The sequence below is a fragment of the Harmonia axyridis genome, chromosome 6, assembly GCF_914767665.1.
Source record: "Harmonia axyridis chromosome 6, icHarAxyr1.1, whole genome shotgun sequence".
Taxonomy (NCBI): domain Eukaryota; kingdom Metazoa; phylum Arthropoda; class Insecta; order Coleoptera; family Coccinellidae; genus Harmonia; species Harmonia axyridis.
Genome location: NC_059506.1, coordinates 4365220 through 4381094, shown reverse-complemented (window position 1 = coordinate 4381094; position 15875 = coordinate 4365220). Strand labels below are relative to the sequence as shown.

At 35.8% G+C, this 15875-nt stretch overlaps 1 protein-coding gene across 1 annotated transcript; it reads right to left on the bottom strand.

Moving 5' to 3' along the window:
* Nucleotides 1-6712: 6712 nt before the first annotated feature.
* LOC123683209 (major royal jelly protein 5-like) lies at nt 6713-8137 on the bottom strand. Its single transcript, XM_045622112.1, has 2 exons — nt 8012-8137; nt 6713-7883 (listed from the first exon to the last, which is right to left on the bottom strand). The coding sequence occupies exon 2, from the start codon at nt 7874-7876 to the stop codon at nt 6764-6766; it is 1113 nt and encodes a 370-aa protein (XP_045478068.1). The 5' UTR covers nt 7877-7883; nt 8012-8137; the 3' UTR covers nt 6713-6763.
* Between the last annotated feature and the right edge of the window lie 7738 nt (nt 8138-15875).

The window sequence follows — 15875 nt, the reverse complement described above, 5'->3', positions numbered from 1 at the left end:
AGTGCCGTCAGCCAAAACCCACCTAGGGTTGTAGGTTGTCTCTCCCGAGGTCAGCACCTTCTCCTGTTGGTAGGGCTTGTAGTCACTACCTGCTGTAAAGTAGACAGTGAAACTTAGACTGACTGGCGTGGCTAATACCAGCCTGCTATATTCCCCATACCTCAACAATCCCATGTTTCCCCAAAAACCACATTCCTGCCAATACTTCTGCCACCCCTAAGAACATTCTCCAATCTCTACCCTTCCAAATGACAGATTCTAGCAGAACGAGTGACATGAAAAAAGAAGCAGAGCAGCTAACTAGCCGGTTGGGCCCACCAAAAAGGAGATGGAGACGCAGAACAGACCAGACAGATACCATATAGGATTGTGGAAATCATTGGCAAGTTTAACACAACGATACACAAGAGGCCGAGAAAGAAGCAAGAAGATGGCATCATTTGGCTGAGAGTATGTGGTAGAATACTTATTATTCCGCGGGCGCCAGTTTAGGAACTAGAGTGTAATTCTCGGTGCACTATTCGAGGAGTAACTATGACTTCAATGCCCTCGAATCTTAGGAAACAAGGATAACAAAAAATTATGTTAGTTATCTGTACAACGCCACTGCTCAAGGTCAAAAAACACTAATTTCCTTTAAAATCTCCCCTTTTATAAGTTCCAGGCACAAACTAAGGTGAAACCTGTGCTAGTGTGCTGTGAGGACTTAGAATTTGCTTTAGTCGTGTTAGTTCGCAAAGGTCGCAAGATCCTTGGGTCAAGAGGCGTTACCTTTCACTGTGATTACGTTATAGGAGAGGAGGCTTGCCGATCAAGTCCCTCCGGGGAACTACCTCAGTCTTGAGTTCCGTAATCAGAGCTATGAGGGTGTAGGGAATCTGTCGATTTCCTCGAAAATATCAAAGTTGAGTTAAATTTCGTACCAAAATGCAAAAAACAGAAGAACTCTGTGTAAAAACTTGGAATGATCAAAGCCACACCCCTAAGGTATCCGTAGAAAGGCTTTGCTAACGGTTGAATGGAAAACGGCCTGAATGCCCATAAAACTCGGCATTTCAGGGCAAATAATTCAATTGAGTTTAGTCCAGTCTACAACTACAACATATGTGCAACACTTGCACCGACAACGAGAAGATTAAAGATTTTCATATCTGTTCGCAAGACCGGCGAAAAAGTACCTGCGACCGAGCCGCAACGTCCCAAATGTCCAGCGACCCTTAAAAAACGATTAGATCTAAATATCATCTTCTTCAAACATTTTTAGTGGGCTGGAAATAAATTGAATAAGTGTTTTTATCCCGTTCTTTTATTTCCCTAATTTGTCCTTGGCCGTGAACTAATTTAGGACCACAACCTACAAGGGAAACCACAGTACGAGGGAGGTCATAGGTGGGTAGATGCCTCACGATTTTTAGGCGCCTGTCTTATTCCATATTCCATTAGGACAGGACAGCGTACCACAAATCTGGACTTTCCGCCGTAGAACACCAAACTCTTGGTGACCCGGCGACACGGAGTCTGAGCAAGCAGGGGAAAGTTGCTTGGAACTTTTTTCTACGTGTTCAGCAAGGTGTCAATGAAGCTTTTTATTGAGTATGCCCTTCAGGAGCACACTACCCAACAGATGCCGACGGAAGCTGTCGAGATTTGTTGATTGTCCATAAGGTGGATTTACTCCCATTAAAAAATAAAGGTTTAATATAGAACTACAGAAGGAGAAGAATTTCTATTTACCGTTCTTTCATTGCTTGGTTTTCTTATTGCACCTACAATTTTGGTGAACCCAAATATCAAAAGTCCCCTGGAGGCTGAATTAGCAACCATCCTATCGAGTAAATTGTTTAGATTCGAGTTGTTTCATTATTTTTATCCTATGTTCGTGTAGTATATTTCGAATTCTTTAACATGTTTTGATAAATTAATATTGAAACTGAATATTTGAGAAGGTTTCCAATGTTTCCATATCAGTTTTATTTTTCATTCAGTTGCAATTCCCCCACGAATTTATGAAATTTTTGTTACAAGATGTGGAATCATTTTCTTAATTGAATTGGAATTCAGTTCTAACTTACCAGATATTTTGTGGATTTTCCAGTTAGGTTAGGACTTGTTTCAAGGCAAAGAATGGAAGATGGAAATATAGAGGCCACGAATATTAAACAAAAAATTTTTCGGCGTCCCTGCTCAAAAAGCATAAATAATAATCTTGCGATAGTTCGTAAAAAAAATTCAATACTAGTGCATGAAAAATATTGAACGTCGATAAATAATGCGCGAGTACTATATCCTGCTTTACATCCACCTGACACTGCGTACGATCGAAGAATGATTACCCATAGAGTAGGTAAGTATTTACATGTTCTTTGTGATCTATCACACTACAAGATGCAAAGGGCGGTAGGGGATGTAAAATTTCAGAATTGTTTCGAAAATGAATCAGGATTACAAACATGTGTTTCGCTGAAAACTTTTGGCATTTACAGAAACTAGTTTCGAATGCAAACTCATATGATGAATGTTTACCTAAACATCGGCTTCCAAATAATTCGAAAGCGAAGGGAGTGTTGTTTTTTGTTTTTGTGAAATACATAATGATTTTATCCCTCTTTCAATGAGGAATTATGTTTATACTGGTTGGGCTGCCATGTGTGTACAGGGTGGGCAAATGTCTATGTTTTAGCATTAAGAGGGAATGCTACCACTTGACTGCCCAGTTCAAAACTTAAAGGAGAATAACTATTCTTGCAGATCACCGATTTGTATGGGGTTTTCTGATAATTTCTTCAAACAATGATCTGAAAGGCAGGGACGGGCTATTTTTAATTTGCGAATGAAAAAACAAAAAAAAAAGTTGGTAACTTTTCGTTTTCCGCAAAGGAATTGATGATATGGATGAAAGGGCTTATCACTGATTTATTTTAAAATTATTCGTGAAAAAAAAACTACAGAAAAACATTTCAAAAGAGCTGAAATCACTTCGTAATAAAAAAGAATAATCGACCGTCGTATAGTGCTGCCCCTACTGTATAAATTCGCAACGAATCACCAGATTCTTCAATACTACCTACAATTTGATAATTCCGGCAACGTTGCTGCGTTATGAATCAGTTCTCAGTTAGAGTCGTAAACAGTATTAGGTGAATAGAAAGATTTCCAGCGGGGAGCGGGAGCGATGCGTTCAGCGGGCAGATTGCATAGCATGCACACCTACGCGAAAATAATGAGACACGATTATTAGTATGAATCTAAAATTATGTATGAAAATGACAGTTTTTCGGAGGAAGAAGTTTTACTGCTCAAAGCCGTTGATTTCCATCCCACAAAAGTTTCTTTCCCGCTCCCGCAGTCACGCGTCGGTCTGTTCATACCTTTATTCAGTTTAGTTAGCTGTCAATTCTTTTCGATATGGGTAACAAGAGATTCAAGGATTTATTTATTCTGATCCTATTACTTGCTTTTTGGGAGTATCATGTAAAATATCAAATTTGATTTCTACAGGAAAACAAGAAGAATCTTATTAGTTCATGGTCATTCTTATGATGATACTATTAGTTTTTTAATCATGCATAATCTGTTTTGTAAATATTCATTCAATACCAATTCATCTTTCAGTGTATGGGAAAGAGATTATATGTTCATGCACAACATGATATAACATTTCAGTTGAAATGGTAGATAATTATATGGTAATATTGAAGTTCAGTACTACGATGTTACGATGTGAGTCAATTTCTGAACATGAGAATTTTTTGAAATTTGAGAACCTTTTATTGCCTTCAAAATAAATGGATCGTAATTCTGAGCAAGGAGAATCAATGCGATATTGCGATATAACAACTGATTTTTGTACGAAGTCAATTTCTGAAAATGAGAATTTTCAAAAAAGATTTTAGTCCTTTTTTTGCCTTCCAGATTAATGGATCGTGATCCTGAGTATGAAAGATCAATAAGTGATATAAGAACTGATTTTTTACCAAATTTCATGTTTATAGTTTTCACATTTTCCGAGAATAATCTCATTAGTACGTGGTCATTCTAATAATTATGACAACTATTAGTTTTTTTAATCATGTAAATTTGTTCCGTAGATATTCAGTCAATCCCAATTTATCTTTCAGTGTATGGAAATGTGATTATTTTTATGCACAACAAGAATTAATATTTCAATTGAACTCGTTGGTAATTATAAGGGAATATTGAAGGTCAGTACTAAGATGTTATTATTGTTTAGAAATTTCTTGATTCTGCATAGTCAATTTCTGAAAATGAGATTAGAGTCCTTTTTTTCTCTTCAAAATTGTTGGATCGTAATCCTGAGCATTGAGAATTAATGCGATATTTTGATATAACAACTGATTTTTGTATGTAGTCAATTTCTGAGAATGAGAATTTTTTATAATTCCATTCTTTTTTTTGCCTTCAAAAAATGAATCGTAATCCTGAGCGTCCTGAATATTAGAATCAATGCGATATTGCTATATAACAACTGATTTTTGTACGTGGTCAATTTTTGAAAATAGGCTTTTTTTCAAATTCCAGTACTTTTTATGCCTTCAAAATTCATGGATCGTAATCCTGAACATGGATAATCAATGCGATATAACAACTGTTTTTTGTACGAAGGCAGTTTGTGAAAATAAGAATTTTTGAAAATTTTAGTACTTTTTTTTTGCCTTCAATATAAATGAATCGTAATATTCAGCATGTTGATCAATACGATATAACAACTGACTTGAAATGAATATTGGTCATAAATGACCATGTTCCATCATTCATCCGATATCATATTTGGATGACCATCATATTGATGGTTCATTTTGATTTCGCTAACCATAATGAGCAAAATCAATATTTTGCTCAATGAATGTGACCCGCTTATGTGAAAAGTTTCGGTGCATTTGTTTTGATTTTTTTTATTATTCCACTAAATACGTTTTTGAATCAAATTAATTTTCGTAAGAATGAAGGAATCTGAACAAATTTAGCATATACATTTTTTCTCGAACCCATCTGATAATAGTCGATCCTAACTGATATTTCTCACAACCCTCTCTAAAATCGGTTTTATTGCCCATCATAAAAAGCGAGTTATTCCTTTCAAAACATCTGGTCAATCCGTCCTAGAAGATACCTAATACCATCTCTGTACCTGTCTTTCGAGCTCGAAGTTGCTGCATTGCCAAATGTTCGAACAACCGTTCGTACAGTTCACTGCGATTTCATTGGCTGGCGTGTAAGAATTGAATGCCGTCAAACGTATCTGAATTCTTAGATGTGGTAGAAAAGGACGGAAAATCATAAGAACGTTTGAGATTGCTCCACTCATCCTTAAAAGTGAAGGCTTCTCAGAGGGGCTGGAGGGAGCTGAATAGGTAAACTTTGACAGATGCGCTCAAACGCACGTGGTACCATTCCGTCTTAAGACTCAAGAATCAGAGGAGATAAACAAAATCTTTTTGGCCACCATTTTTGAAAAAATAGCGATATCGAAAATAATTTATTTGGAGGCATTATTTGATCAAGACTCTTGTCAAACGCAACAAGAATTGGCAGGATCATTGGCAGTGACGCAACAAGCCATTCCAAAACGTTTGAAAGTCATGGGAACGATTCAGAAACAAGGATATTGGGTGCCGTAGAGTTGGAGCCGAGAGATGTTGAACGGCGTTTGTTTGCTTGTGAACAGATGCTTGCAAGTCAAAGACGGAAGGGATTTCTGCATCGCATTGTTACTGTAGACGAAAAATGGGTTCATTACGATAATCCCAAGCGCATAAAATCATGGGGATATCCTGGTTATTTTTCCACGTCGACGAGCAAACCGAATATTCACGGTTTCAAGGTCATGCTTAGTAATTGGTGAGACCAGCTCGGCGTAGTGTATAATGATTTGTTAATCGAATGCATTTAATGCGTTTGAACCGAGAATTGAAAGACAAACGGCCGCGATACAACAAGAGATATGATGAAGTGATTTTACAGCATGACAATGCTCGACCCCATGTTTCGAAAGTGGTCAAGATATACTTGGAAACGTTGAAATGGAAAGTCCTACCCCACCCGCCGTATTCTCCAGACGTTGCTTCCTCTGACTATCAATTGTTTCGATCAATAGCACACGGCCTGGCTGACCAGCACTTCTTATGTGTGTCTTATGAAGAAGTAAAAAATTGGATCGATTCGTGGATCGTTTCAAAAGATGACCAGTTTTTTCAACGCAGAATTCGTACGTTGTCCGAAAGATGGGAGAAAGTTGTGGCTAGCGATGGATAATAATTTGAATCATGAATGCATAACCAGTTTTTACAATAAAGCCTCGAATTTTGAAAAGTAACGGCGGAAGCAAAGTTGCTCCTATGTATAAATAGTGAAAAATAAAAAAAATATTCATGAAACGCTTTTTCTCTATAACTTTCTTGTAATCGTATAAAAATGATTTTTTCTTTATGTTTCATAGGGTTGTTCTAGAAAGATTTGGTGAATTTTTTCATATTGTCATCATATTATCAACAAATTACTCTTGTATATTATTTCGACATTTTAGTCACAGAAAGGTGAAAACTTTAGATTAAACTTTTTTCGATATTTAGATAACTATCATATTTTTAGCATATTTTCATAGTTATCTGATATTTTGTGAAGTCACAAATGTTGACCCATCAACATTAAATTATTCATGGTTATTCGTATTGACTAAAAAAAAATCAACTTATTCAAATGAAAATATATTTATCACAGTTTGGTAGCAAATAGCTCTTGTTATTTACAAGCAGCCAGTCATCAAGCTAATTTTTTGGTTAGCTCCACATCCTACAGTATTCTGTACATAATCTGGGAAGTTACTTTCCAAAACGCGCATCCTTTCTCTCTTCACATCAGCTAAAGCTTGGGTGGACAGGAAACAGTTGTCAGATTTGTAGACCAAGACGAAACTCACAGGCAGGAAGGGGGTGTTGGTGTCCCATCTGTATATCTCAGGTTGACCCTCGTATCTGAAGAAAATAGCTGATCCCAAGTCAGTTCCCAAAAAGACTAACCTGTTTGGTTTCACACCAACATCTTGGATTTTACCAGAAGCGCATCCAGCCCTCAAGTAATCAGTACGTATAGAGAACACTCTTGGTGATGAGAGGTAGGAGAAGATGATGAAGTTGTTACCGCATCCCTTTTGTACCAAAGCAATGTATAGTACGTCTCTACGTCCACAGCCAACAACTGCCTTGGGAAGGACAACCCTGTATCCTCTGTTTCCAGCAACATCAAACACCAAAATAGACCTGGTAGCGGCATCACTGATATACACATAAGGTCTGCCATCTGGAGCATACTCAACAGCTAAATATTGCAGTCTGGAAGCTTGGGCTACCAATCCGGACAACTCGAGTACCTTAACTTGTCTGTGTGTCTTCAAATTGAAAGCTACAACCTTTGGTGGGCATTTACGTACAGGAGTGTTAAGGGTATTGACAACACCAACATCCAAAACCCATAAGATATCATTTGGATCGACGAATATATCAACAATGGATTGCAGGGCACCACAGTTTCCTTCTTCTTGCATTGACCAGCAAGGATAGGGTGAGATGATGGCTTCGCAAGTTCTTTGCTTCAGGGAGACTTTGCCCAAAGTGATTGGGGTTCCTGGTTTGTACCTGGGGAAGGCCAGGATGACGTCATCCCTGTGCATTTGGGCCCTGGTGGCGATGACGTTTTTACCAATGAAGCGACCCGAAGCTTGGTACAGAGCTTTGGTTGAAGGGGTTGGCCATTCGAAGGAGCCCCCTGTCCATTCTAGCGGGCGTTGGATCTCTTTGTCACAAGTGGCTTCTGCGTATGTGACAAGGGCTAGAGCTAGAAGGGCCGCTTTCAGTATCATTTTCGTCCTGGAAAAAAAATTGAATTAGAACTATAATCTCAACTGGATTTGGTGAAGATTCACCAAAAAAATAAGTTGTTAAGTTTTTCAGTTGAAGGCAAAATTTTGGTTAGAAATGTTTTCAATCAGACCCACCTTTTTCGAAGAAAACGAACGAACGAAATGATACGTTCCAAAACGAAAAATTACTTTATATATCGTCAAGACTGCAGAGGTAAAGGTCATCATGCACGTGTTTTTCGTCTTTTATATTTACCTACAAATGCGCTTCTGCTGGAATTGTTTATGTGCATCGATTTGCTTAGATGGAACTATTTGGTGAACAGAATCAGTTGTAAGGGTCAACGAATGAATGCGACACACACGTATTGAACTTTCATTAGTATCGATGTTACCGGGCGAATTTTTCTATGATTCTTATAGATTCTTTTGAAAATTTATACACCGACAAAATTGGGGGAACGAGCAAAATCTCAACGAAGTTTGTAGTTAATTTTCGCTTGAACCTTTTTGACGATTTCATCAATATCAATATATTGCTACTCCAGTACAATACTTCCCAAAATTCACTGAACGATTTTTTGAAACAATAATACACTTCTACCGATTTTCCACTCCAGTCTAAAACAAGCTCATGTCAGATCGTCATTTTTTCGATTTCTCAATTCATCTTCAATTATCCGAAATAAAATCTCAGAAAGACTAGTAGTACGTAGTCAATATTTAAATTGCGAGACTATTGGTAGTACCTACCATTGGGTAGGTACTAAAGGTATTATGGTTCTCTGATATACAGGGTGATTTACCGCGATGGCCTATTCGACGTTTATGGAAAACTATTCATAATTTTGTGCTGAAAATTTGCATATTGTGGTTTGTGACAAAGATCTTTTTATTTAAAATATATTTAGATCTCTACAACATTCGGTTACACCGGAATAATACTATTACTTTCTTATTAGGTTATCGACGATATTGATAATTCACCAATATGCCATAACTTAGGTATAACTCAATAGTTCATGAGTTAATGAGATTCTTAGAAAAATGAGCTGATCATGCAATAATATAGTGGGTGTGCCATTTGAAATAAGAAAGTAGTAGTCTGTTTCCGGTATAACCGGAAGTTGTAGAGGTGTGAAATTATTTTAGGGAGAAAGCTCATTGTCTCAAACCCTATTATGCAAACTTTCAGCGCCAATGCCGCGAATCACCCTGTATTCCGGTATTTCATTATCTCACATTTTTATGAAGAACTGATTAAGTCAAGCTATTATTAAATAGGTATTGAAGATATTCTTGAGTTATTCTAATAAAACTGGTTCATGAACATTGATCATTCATATATGAATGACAAATTTATAGATGATGTGGCAAAAATTTGGACTTAAAACATTGAGTAGTCTACATTGCAATTAAATATTTTGTTTTTTGGGAAACTCAAATCCTTAGTAGCATCAAGCATATAATTTTTTTCAGTTATGATCTCTTCATTCCAGAATCATTCATCATATCTGAGTGTAAGTGCAAAACAGGAATATTTAAAGAAGAAAATATCAAATACTTGGGCATTATGATGAAGAATACGCTAAAATGGGACAACCACTCAAACTATCTAACTAATAAATTGAAGAAGTTGAACTTTTTATGAGTTGAGAACATTTCTACCCATAAATGTTTTGAAGATGTTGTAAAGATCATTCGTAGAGTCTATTCTTTCCTATGGGGATATTATCTGGGGTGGTACCTACGAAAGCCAAATCAAAAATTAATTTTGACTCAGAGGTGGATACTTTTGACTGCGATTAAATTGATATGTTTTGCTATTTACCAGAAAAAAAAAATCGTTTTTGGCTGCTGAGGGCTCTGTAGAATAATAGAAGAATAGAATTCATTACTAAATATTTTCAATTTAATGAGTTACATATACAGGATGTTTCACCATTGTTTAGATTTTTTTTTTGACACATTAGGCTCCTTTAGAGCTGCATTATAAAATTGATTGAAAATACTGTTTGAAACTTACCGTTTTTGAGATAATTCCATTTTTCATAAATTGAAGAGTCTTAGGAAAAACCTAATAACTTCGAAATGAATGAATTTATTTGAATTAGATTTTGAAAGTGATGAACGGTGGTGAGTACTGATGACTCTTTGATAATCATTGAGAACTCTACTGGGTGTTCGTAATAAGGCATTTCATTGATGACTTTTTCAAACTTTACTGGGCATACTTCAAATAGCACACCCTATATTTCTCATATGGTAGAGATAATAAAATTTGCTACAAAAAAAAGGTAGATAGTATGCCATTTGGAGTAAGCCCGATATTAAACTTTGAATAAGTCATCAATGAATCGTCTCATTTTGAACACTCAGTAGAGTTCTCAATGATTACCAAAAAGTCACAGTACTTACCTCCATTCTTCTAGTATTCACTTTTAAAATCTCATTCAAATAAATAAGATTAAAGTTATTGGTTTCTCGAAGACTCTCAAATTTTTGAAAAATCGAAACATCTCAGGTTTAAGAATATGCAACTTCGATCCAAATTGGTTTCATCGATTCCATACAATTTCAATAAAAAACATTGTGTTTCATAGGAAAATAATGGTCATTCACATTTTTTTGATACAATTTGTGTAGGTACTCCAAACAATTTGATAATATAGCTCTAATGGAGCCTCCACTCAATTTTTCCAATATAGCGGAGAAGATGAATGTCCAGTCCGGTAACTCAGAAGTAAGCGATGGTCTTCTGAAGAACAAAAAGGTGGAAAACACAAAATCATTCTTTTTATCTCCAACAACACCCGAGGAGGTGAAACAAGTAGTTTCCTCGATGAAGAACAAGTCAGCCCTGGATATTTATGAATTTTCCGTGAGATTGCTGAAGGAAGTTATCCATTGCATGGCCAGCCCACTTTCATTGCTGATAAATAGATGTTTTGAGGAGGGATTTTTCCAGATGAGCTGAAACTTGCTAGGGTAATTCCCGTTCATAAGAAGGGCGATCAAGATCTATACGAAAATTATAGACCGATCTCTATACTGCCAGCTTTCTCAAAGGTCTTTGAATCTCTGATGAGGACTAGATTGGTATCGTTCTTGAAAAAAAACTCCTTCCTGAATGAGTGTCAGCATGGCTTCAGGAAAGAAAAGTCGACAACATCTGCTCTGCTGAACCTTGTGGAATACATAATGGAGGCACTAGATGATTCTGAGGAGGTGACCTTGACTTGCATGGACTTGAGCAAAGCGTTCGATTGTGTCGATCACGAAAAGCTCTTGTTAAAATTGGAATATGTTGGAGTAGCACTGGACCTGTTCAGATCTTATTTCATGACCATTACCAAATTATAGATTATGGAAAAAAAATCAACCAAAAGAAGAATTAACTTTGATGTGCCACAGGGATCGGTGCTGGGTCCTGTATTATTTTTAATCTACATTGACGACTTGATATATAACGTTGATGCGGATGACCAAATATTAATATTAACAGTAATAGAGCGCCGAGTCGATGGTGGTGCACCCTGTATATTTTAGCGCTTCCGAATTGCGAGTTCTTGAATATTTTCTGTCATTCCTCTCAGACATCTTTTCAGTTTAATATAAAAACGTATTTTTGATATCAAAATCACATTGACAAATGTGTGGACGTTTTGTCGATTTCATCAAAAATTCTCTTAATTGTTTAAGAGTAGGACGCTCTATAGTAAAAAGACGACGGAGTTTTTAAGGAAGCACTTTAGTACGCATTTGTATTTTTATAACTAGTTGAGAGCGCCAATTCGATTATATCAATAAAATTGGCGCTTTTTTCAAATTTTAATACAAAGAGTGGTATCACTGAGAAAACATTTTTGTGTCAACAATTATGTCTTATTTTGTTAATTGACTTTCCGTCCTTGCAATTTGGCACCCGACAAAATGTCCGATATGCCGGTCCTGTTACCCAAATGCACGCTCGACCGAAAATATTGTTGCTGTAATTGAAAGTGTTGGAGAAGATCCAAACTTATCCCTTCCTCGGCGCGCACAACATTTGGACCTCTCTCACAGCAGGTTATGGCATATTTTGCATCTGGATTTGCATTCCCGACCTTATAATGTTCAGTTGGCACAAGAATTAAAGCATGCTGAGCATAGAATGCGTACAAAATATGCCGATTGGGTGCATGAAAAAACAACAGTTGGATGAGGATTTTTCGCATCGAATTTTTTTCAGCGATGAAGGACATTTTTACTGGGTGAACGAGCAAATTGTCACAGATCCTTACATCCCGGAAAATTCACTGTATGGTGTGCAATTCGGTCTGATGGAGTGATGCTTCTTTGAAAGCGAAGAAGGTTCACTCAAACTGTCAATTCTGATCGATATAGCCCAATGACTATCTATTTTTTTTAGTTTTAAAATAATAATATGGTACTGATTGGAAGAAATGAGGTTCTAGCAAGATGGTGCAATAAGACACACAACACGACCTGTTCTGACTTTATTGCAAGAAAAATTTGCAGGAGGCTTACAAGCAGTATTCGGCGATGTGCATGAATTGGCCACCAAGATCTTGTTATTTATCACCTTTGAATTTTTTTTTGGGATTATGCGGAGAAACGTGTTTATGCCAATAATTCACAGACTATTGACGATTTTAATAAATACCAACATCCGTGAAGTTATTGATGAGATATTGCTCTAGATGTAACAACAAATCATCGAATATTATTATCTCAAAAGGGTCCTGTAAGGGCCAGTTGTACATTTCAAGTTCACCAACAGTTCAATGTTGACTGTGGTTCAATGACAAAATTCAGTTGTACCAACCTCGTTCACTGTTGATCGACAGTTCATAACCAAGATCAGTTGAACGCTGTCGGTTCAAAGCTTGATCCACAGATTACGGATAATATTTTATTCGTAATATGTGGCTTCATCCTTCATTTTATTGACATTTATATATTTTTTAACATTATTGGTATTTTACTCATAAATTATTCATATTTATATATTATATAGAATGGATTTTTTTGGAGAATTAACTGAAGATGAAGATTTTGAGGAGCTAATTGATAACATACAAAATCCGAAATTGATACAGAGGTATAGAGAACGCTCAAATCATTTTACAAAGTGGAATCAACTTTTATTTTGTTAGTGTTGATTAATTCCTTATATTTCTTCATCAAACTTAACAACACATTTTCTTCTCTTGCAGTGAAATTTGTGGTTATTGCAAATTTTTTAGAATCCTCTATATGTTCATGACACCGTTTATATTATCCTAACCTAACCAAAATTTAAATGACAGGCAAAGAAGTTATTTTTTCTATTTCAGTATAGTAATGAGTTCATTACAGTTCTAAAAACAGTGCTGTAATGAACTCATTACAGCATTGTTTTCAGTTATATTTTTCGTTTTGTGGTTGTCACAGACTTCCAATCCTATCAAAATTCAACACATCAATTATCAATATAGTATGATTTGGATTGAGTGAAATGTTTTGCGGCATTATTCGCAATTTGTCTTAATTCTGTTGTTAAATCAATTTCGGCAGACATAATTCACGAATTTAATGCGTAATTATAAATTATTTCAAAATTCGAAACGTATGATTCAAATTCACTTTTCGTAATCTGTCAATTTTCGTAACAGTCACACCAAATGCCAAGATACATTAGAAATGTCATTAGAAATCGCCGATCAGTTGAACTAAGGTCAATATGAGTTGGAACAACGCCCGTTTTTTTGAACTGAGATCCCCAATAACTGACAGTTCTGTTGATCTACTGATGAACGTTGTTTCGTACAACTCGACCTAAGTCGGGATACGCGGAGGACATTCACATGATGTTGTATTCCACACGTGACAGGCTCCAAACATTATATTGAAACAAAAACTTGATCCATAATCTCAGTGAAAGTGAGTTTTGTTTACGTTAACTTTCGGAACCACAAAATGGATAACCCTTCATATGCAAAATCGAGTCCGAAAGCACTGAAATTTTCATGGAACTACTTACTATACGATCCAAATATCTATACCAATTTTCATTAATACCGAACAGATAGAACATTGAATTTTGTATAGGACCATCTACGGACCAATTGTTATACCTACCCAAAGCAAATTTTATTGAAATCCGATAAACGTAAAGGCGGTTAAAAAAAAGATGTGTAGGTACACATACCGATAAAGAGATAGTCACAAAACCAAAGTTATCAGGATGATCTGAAACGCAATTAGTAAGAGGAAATTTTGAAATAGAAAACCAAAATTTGTTTCCGTCCCAATGCTTTCATTACCTTCGGTAGACTCGGAATTGAGATGTCTTAAAACATGGTGTATGCACTCGTCAATATTGGAATGCAATGACATTCGACCAAATTGTTTAAGTTTTATTTCGTGGCGGCGCAGCAATGTCATACTTATCATTTCGATCTTTTTTCCGTTGATTTTGATTCGAATTTAATTGATTTATCAAGTACCAAATCAACAGTTGAACTCCAAGGATCAGTTCCCTTTGTATAATGAACGTTTGCAATAAGTATTTCATTAACTTCTCGTTATAAGAAAAATGAGCATATGAAATCCATTAATGACATGACAGAAAAAATACTATAGCACTAAGTTTTTAAAATTTTCTCATATAAGACCCTAGTCTAAGAAAACAAAAGTAAGTCAATTCAAATGAACTAAGTATGTAGTTGATTCTATATAATATTTTGTATAATTTGAAGATCATCGTGTCCAGAGAAAAGTGCAAGGAATGAACATCTTGCCAATATTTGTATTTCCTAGGAATTCAAAGAAGAAAACAGTGAAAAGTTATCTCCATGTGGTACATCTGCAGTGAAATATTTTCGAAACGTTCACTGAAATAAATTCAAATATTTGAAATAACAAGAATCTGTCATAATTTGTTGATAACGCTACCGTTGACTTAACGAAACTTAACTAATAATCTCAAAATTGGCAAAACAAAATATAATCAGTGCATACACCAGGTTTTTACACATCTTACTCGGAAGCAATGAAGTGTCAGGCAGTACCTAGTTTGAAGTAGCTGGTTTAATTATGCTCTTATAAACTTGTTTTTCAGAGCATTAGTGAACATCGTTGTCGTTTTCAATCATATTTAAAATTATATAATATCCCCGAAGACTATTTTATTATCTTAATCACATCGTTAGCATGAAATATTAACAGTTTTGAACTTTTTACTATCCTCTCCTACCCATTAAACTGTTTCCAAGTCTGCCGAAAGCAATCTGTTCCAGGTTGATGAATTCCCATTGGACAGTAAGTTTTGTCGCTGGGTATTTCTCAAGTTTTTTTTCAACTTTTTCATCACAGGTTCTAAGACGGTAGAAGCATTCAATAGTAAAAGAAAAATCTTTAAATTTCATGTTAGCAAATATACTAACTGACAAAGAAACTTCAACACCTAGAAGTAGCTGTTCAAATTTAAAATTTTTTTTAGTAAAATATAGATAGAGTAGCAAGGAGTAAATGATTGAATTTGGAGAAAAAAATCGTGAAGGTTTTTTTCATGTGAACAATTTTTGTTACTTAAATTTTGTATTTGTTTTTTGCAAGTTTTTTAAATATTACAACAGAGCAGCTGTTCGAAGAGATCCAAAGTCGATGTTTAGTTGTTGTTAAAATGCCTAGAGCACGTGTACGCGGAATTTATCGCCAGCAGAGTGAATTTAAAAGAGGTCGAATTATTGGTCTACGAGAGACGAGGTTGTCATTTCGAGAAATCGCTAATTGTACGAACAGAAATCCAACTACTGTTATGAGATGTTGTCAAGCGTGGTTTGAAAATGCCCAAATCGAAGAACAGGGGAACAAATGAAGTTCAAGATCAACGTCTCAGACTTATGGCAATTAGAACCATTGGAATGTGGAATGGCATCAGGTCGTCCTTTTTGATGAATCTCTATTCTCCTTGGGTGCACATGATGGTCGAAGAAGACCATCGTTAGACGAT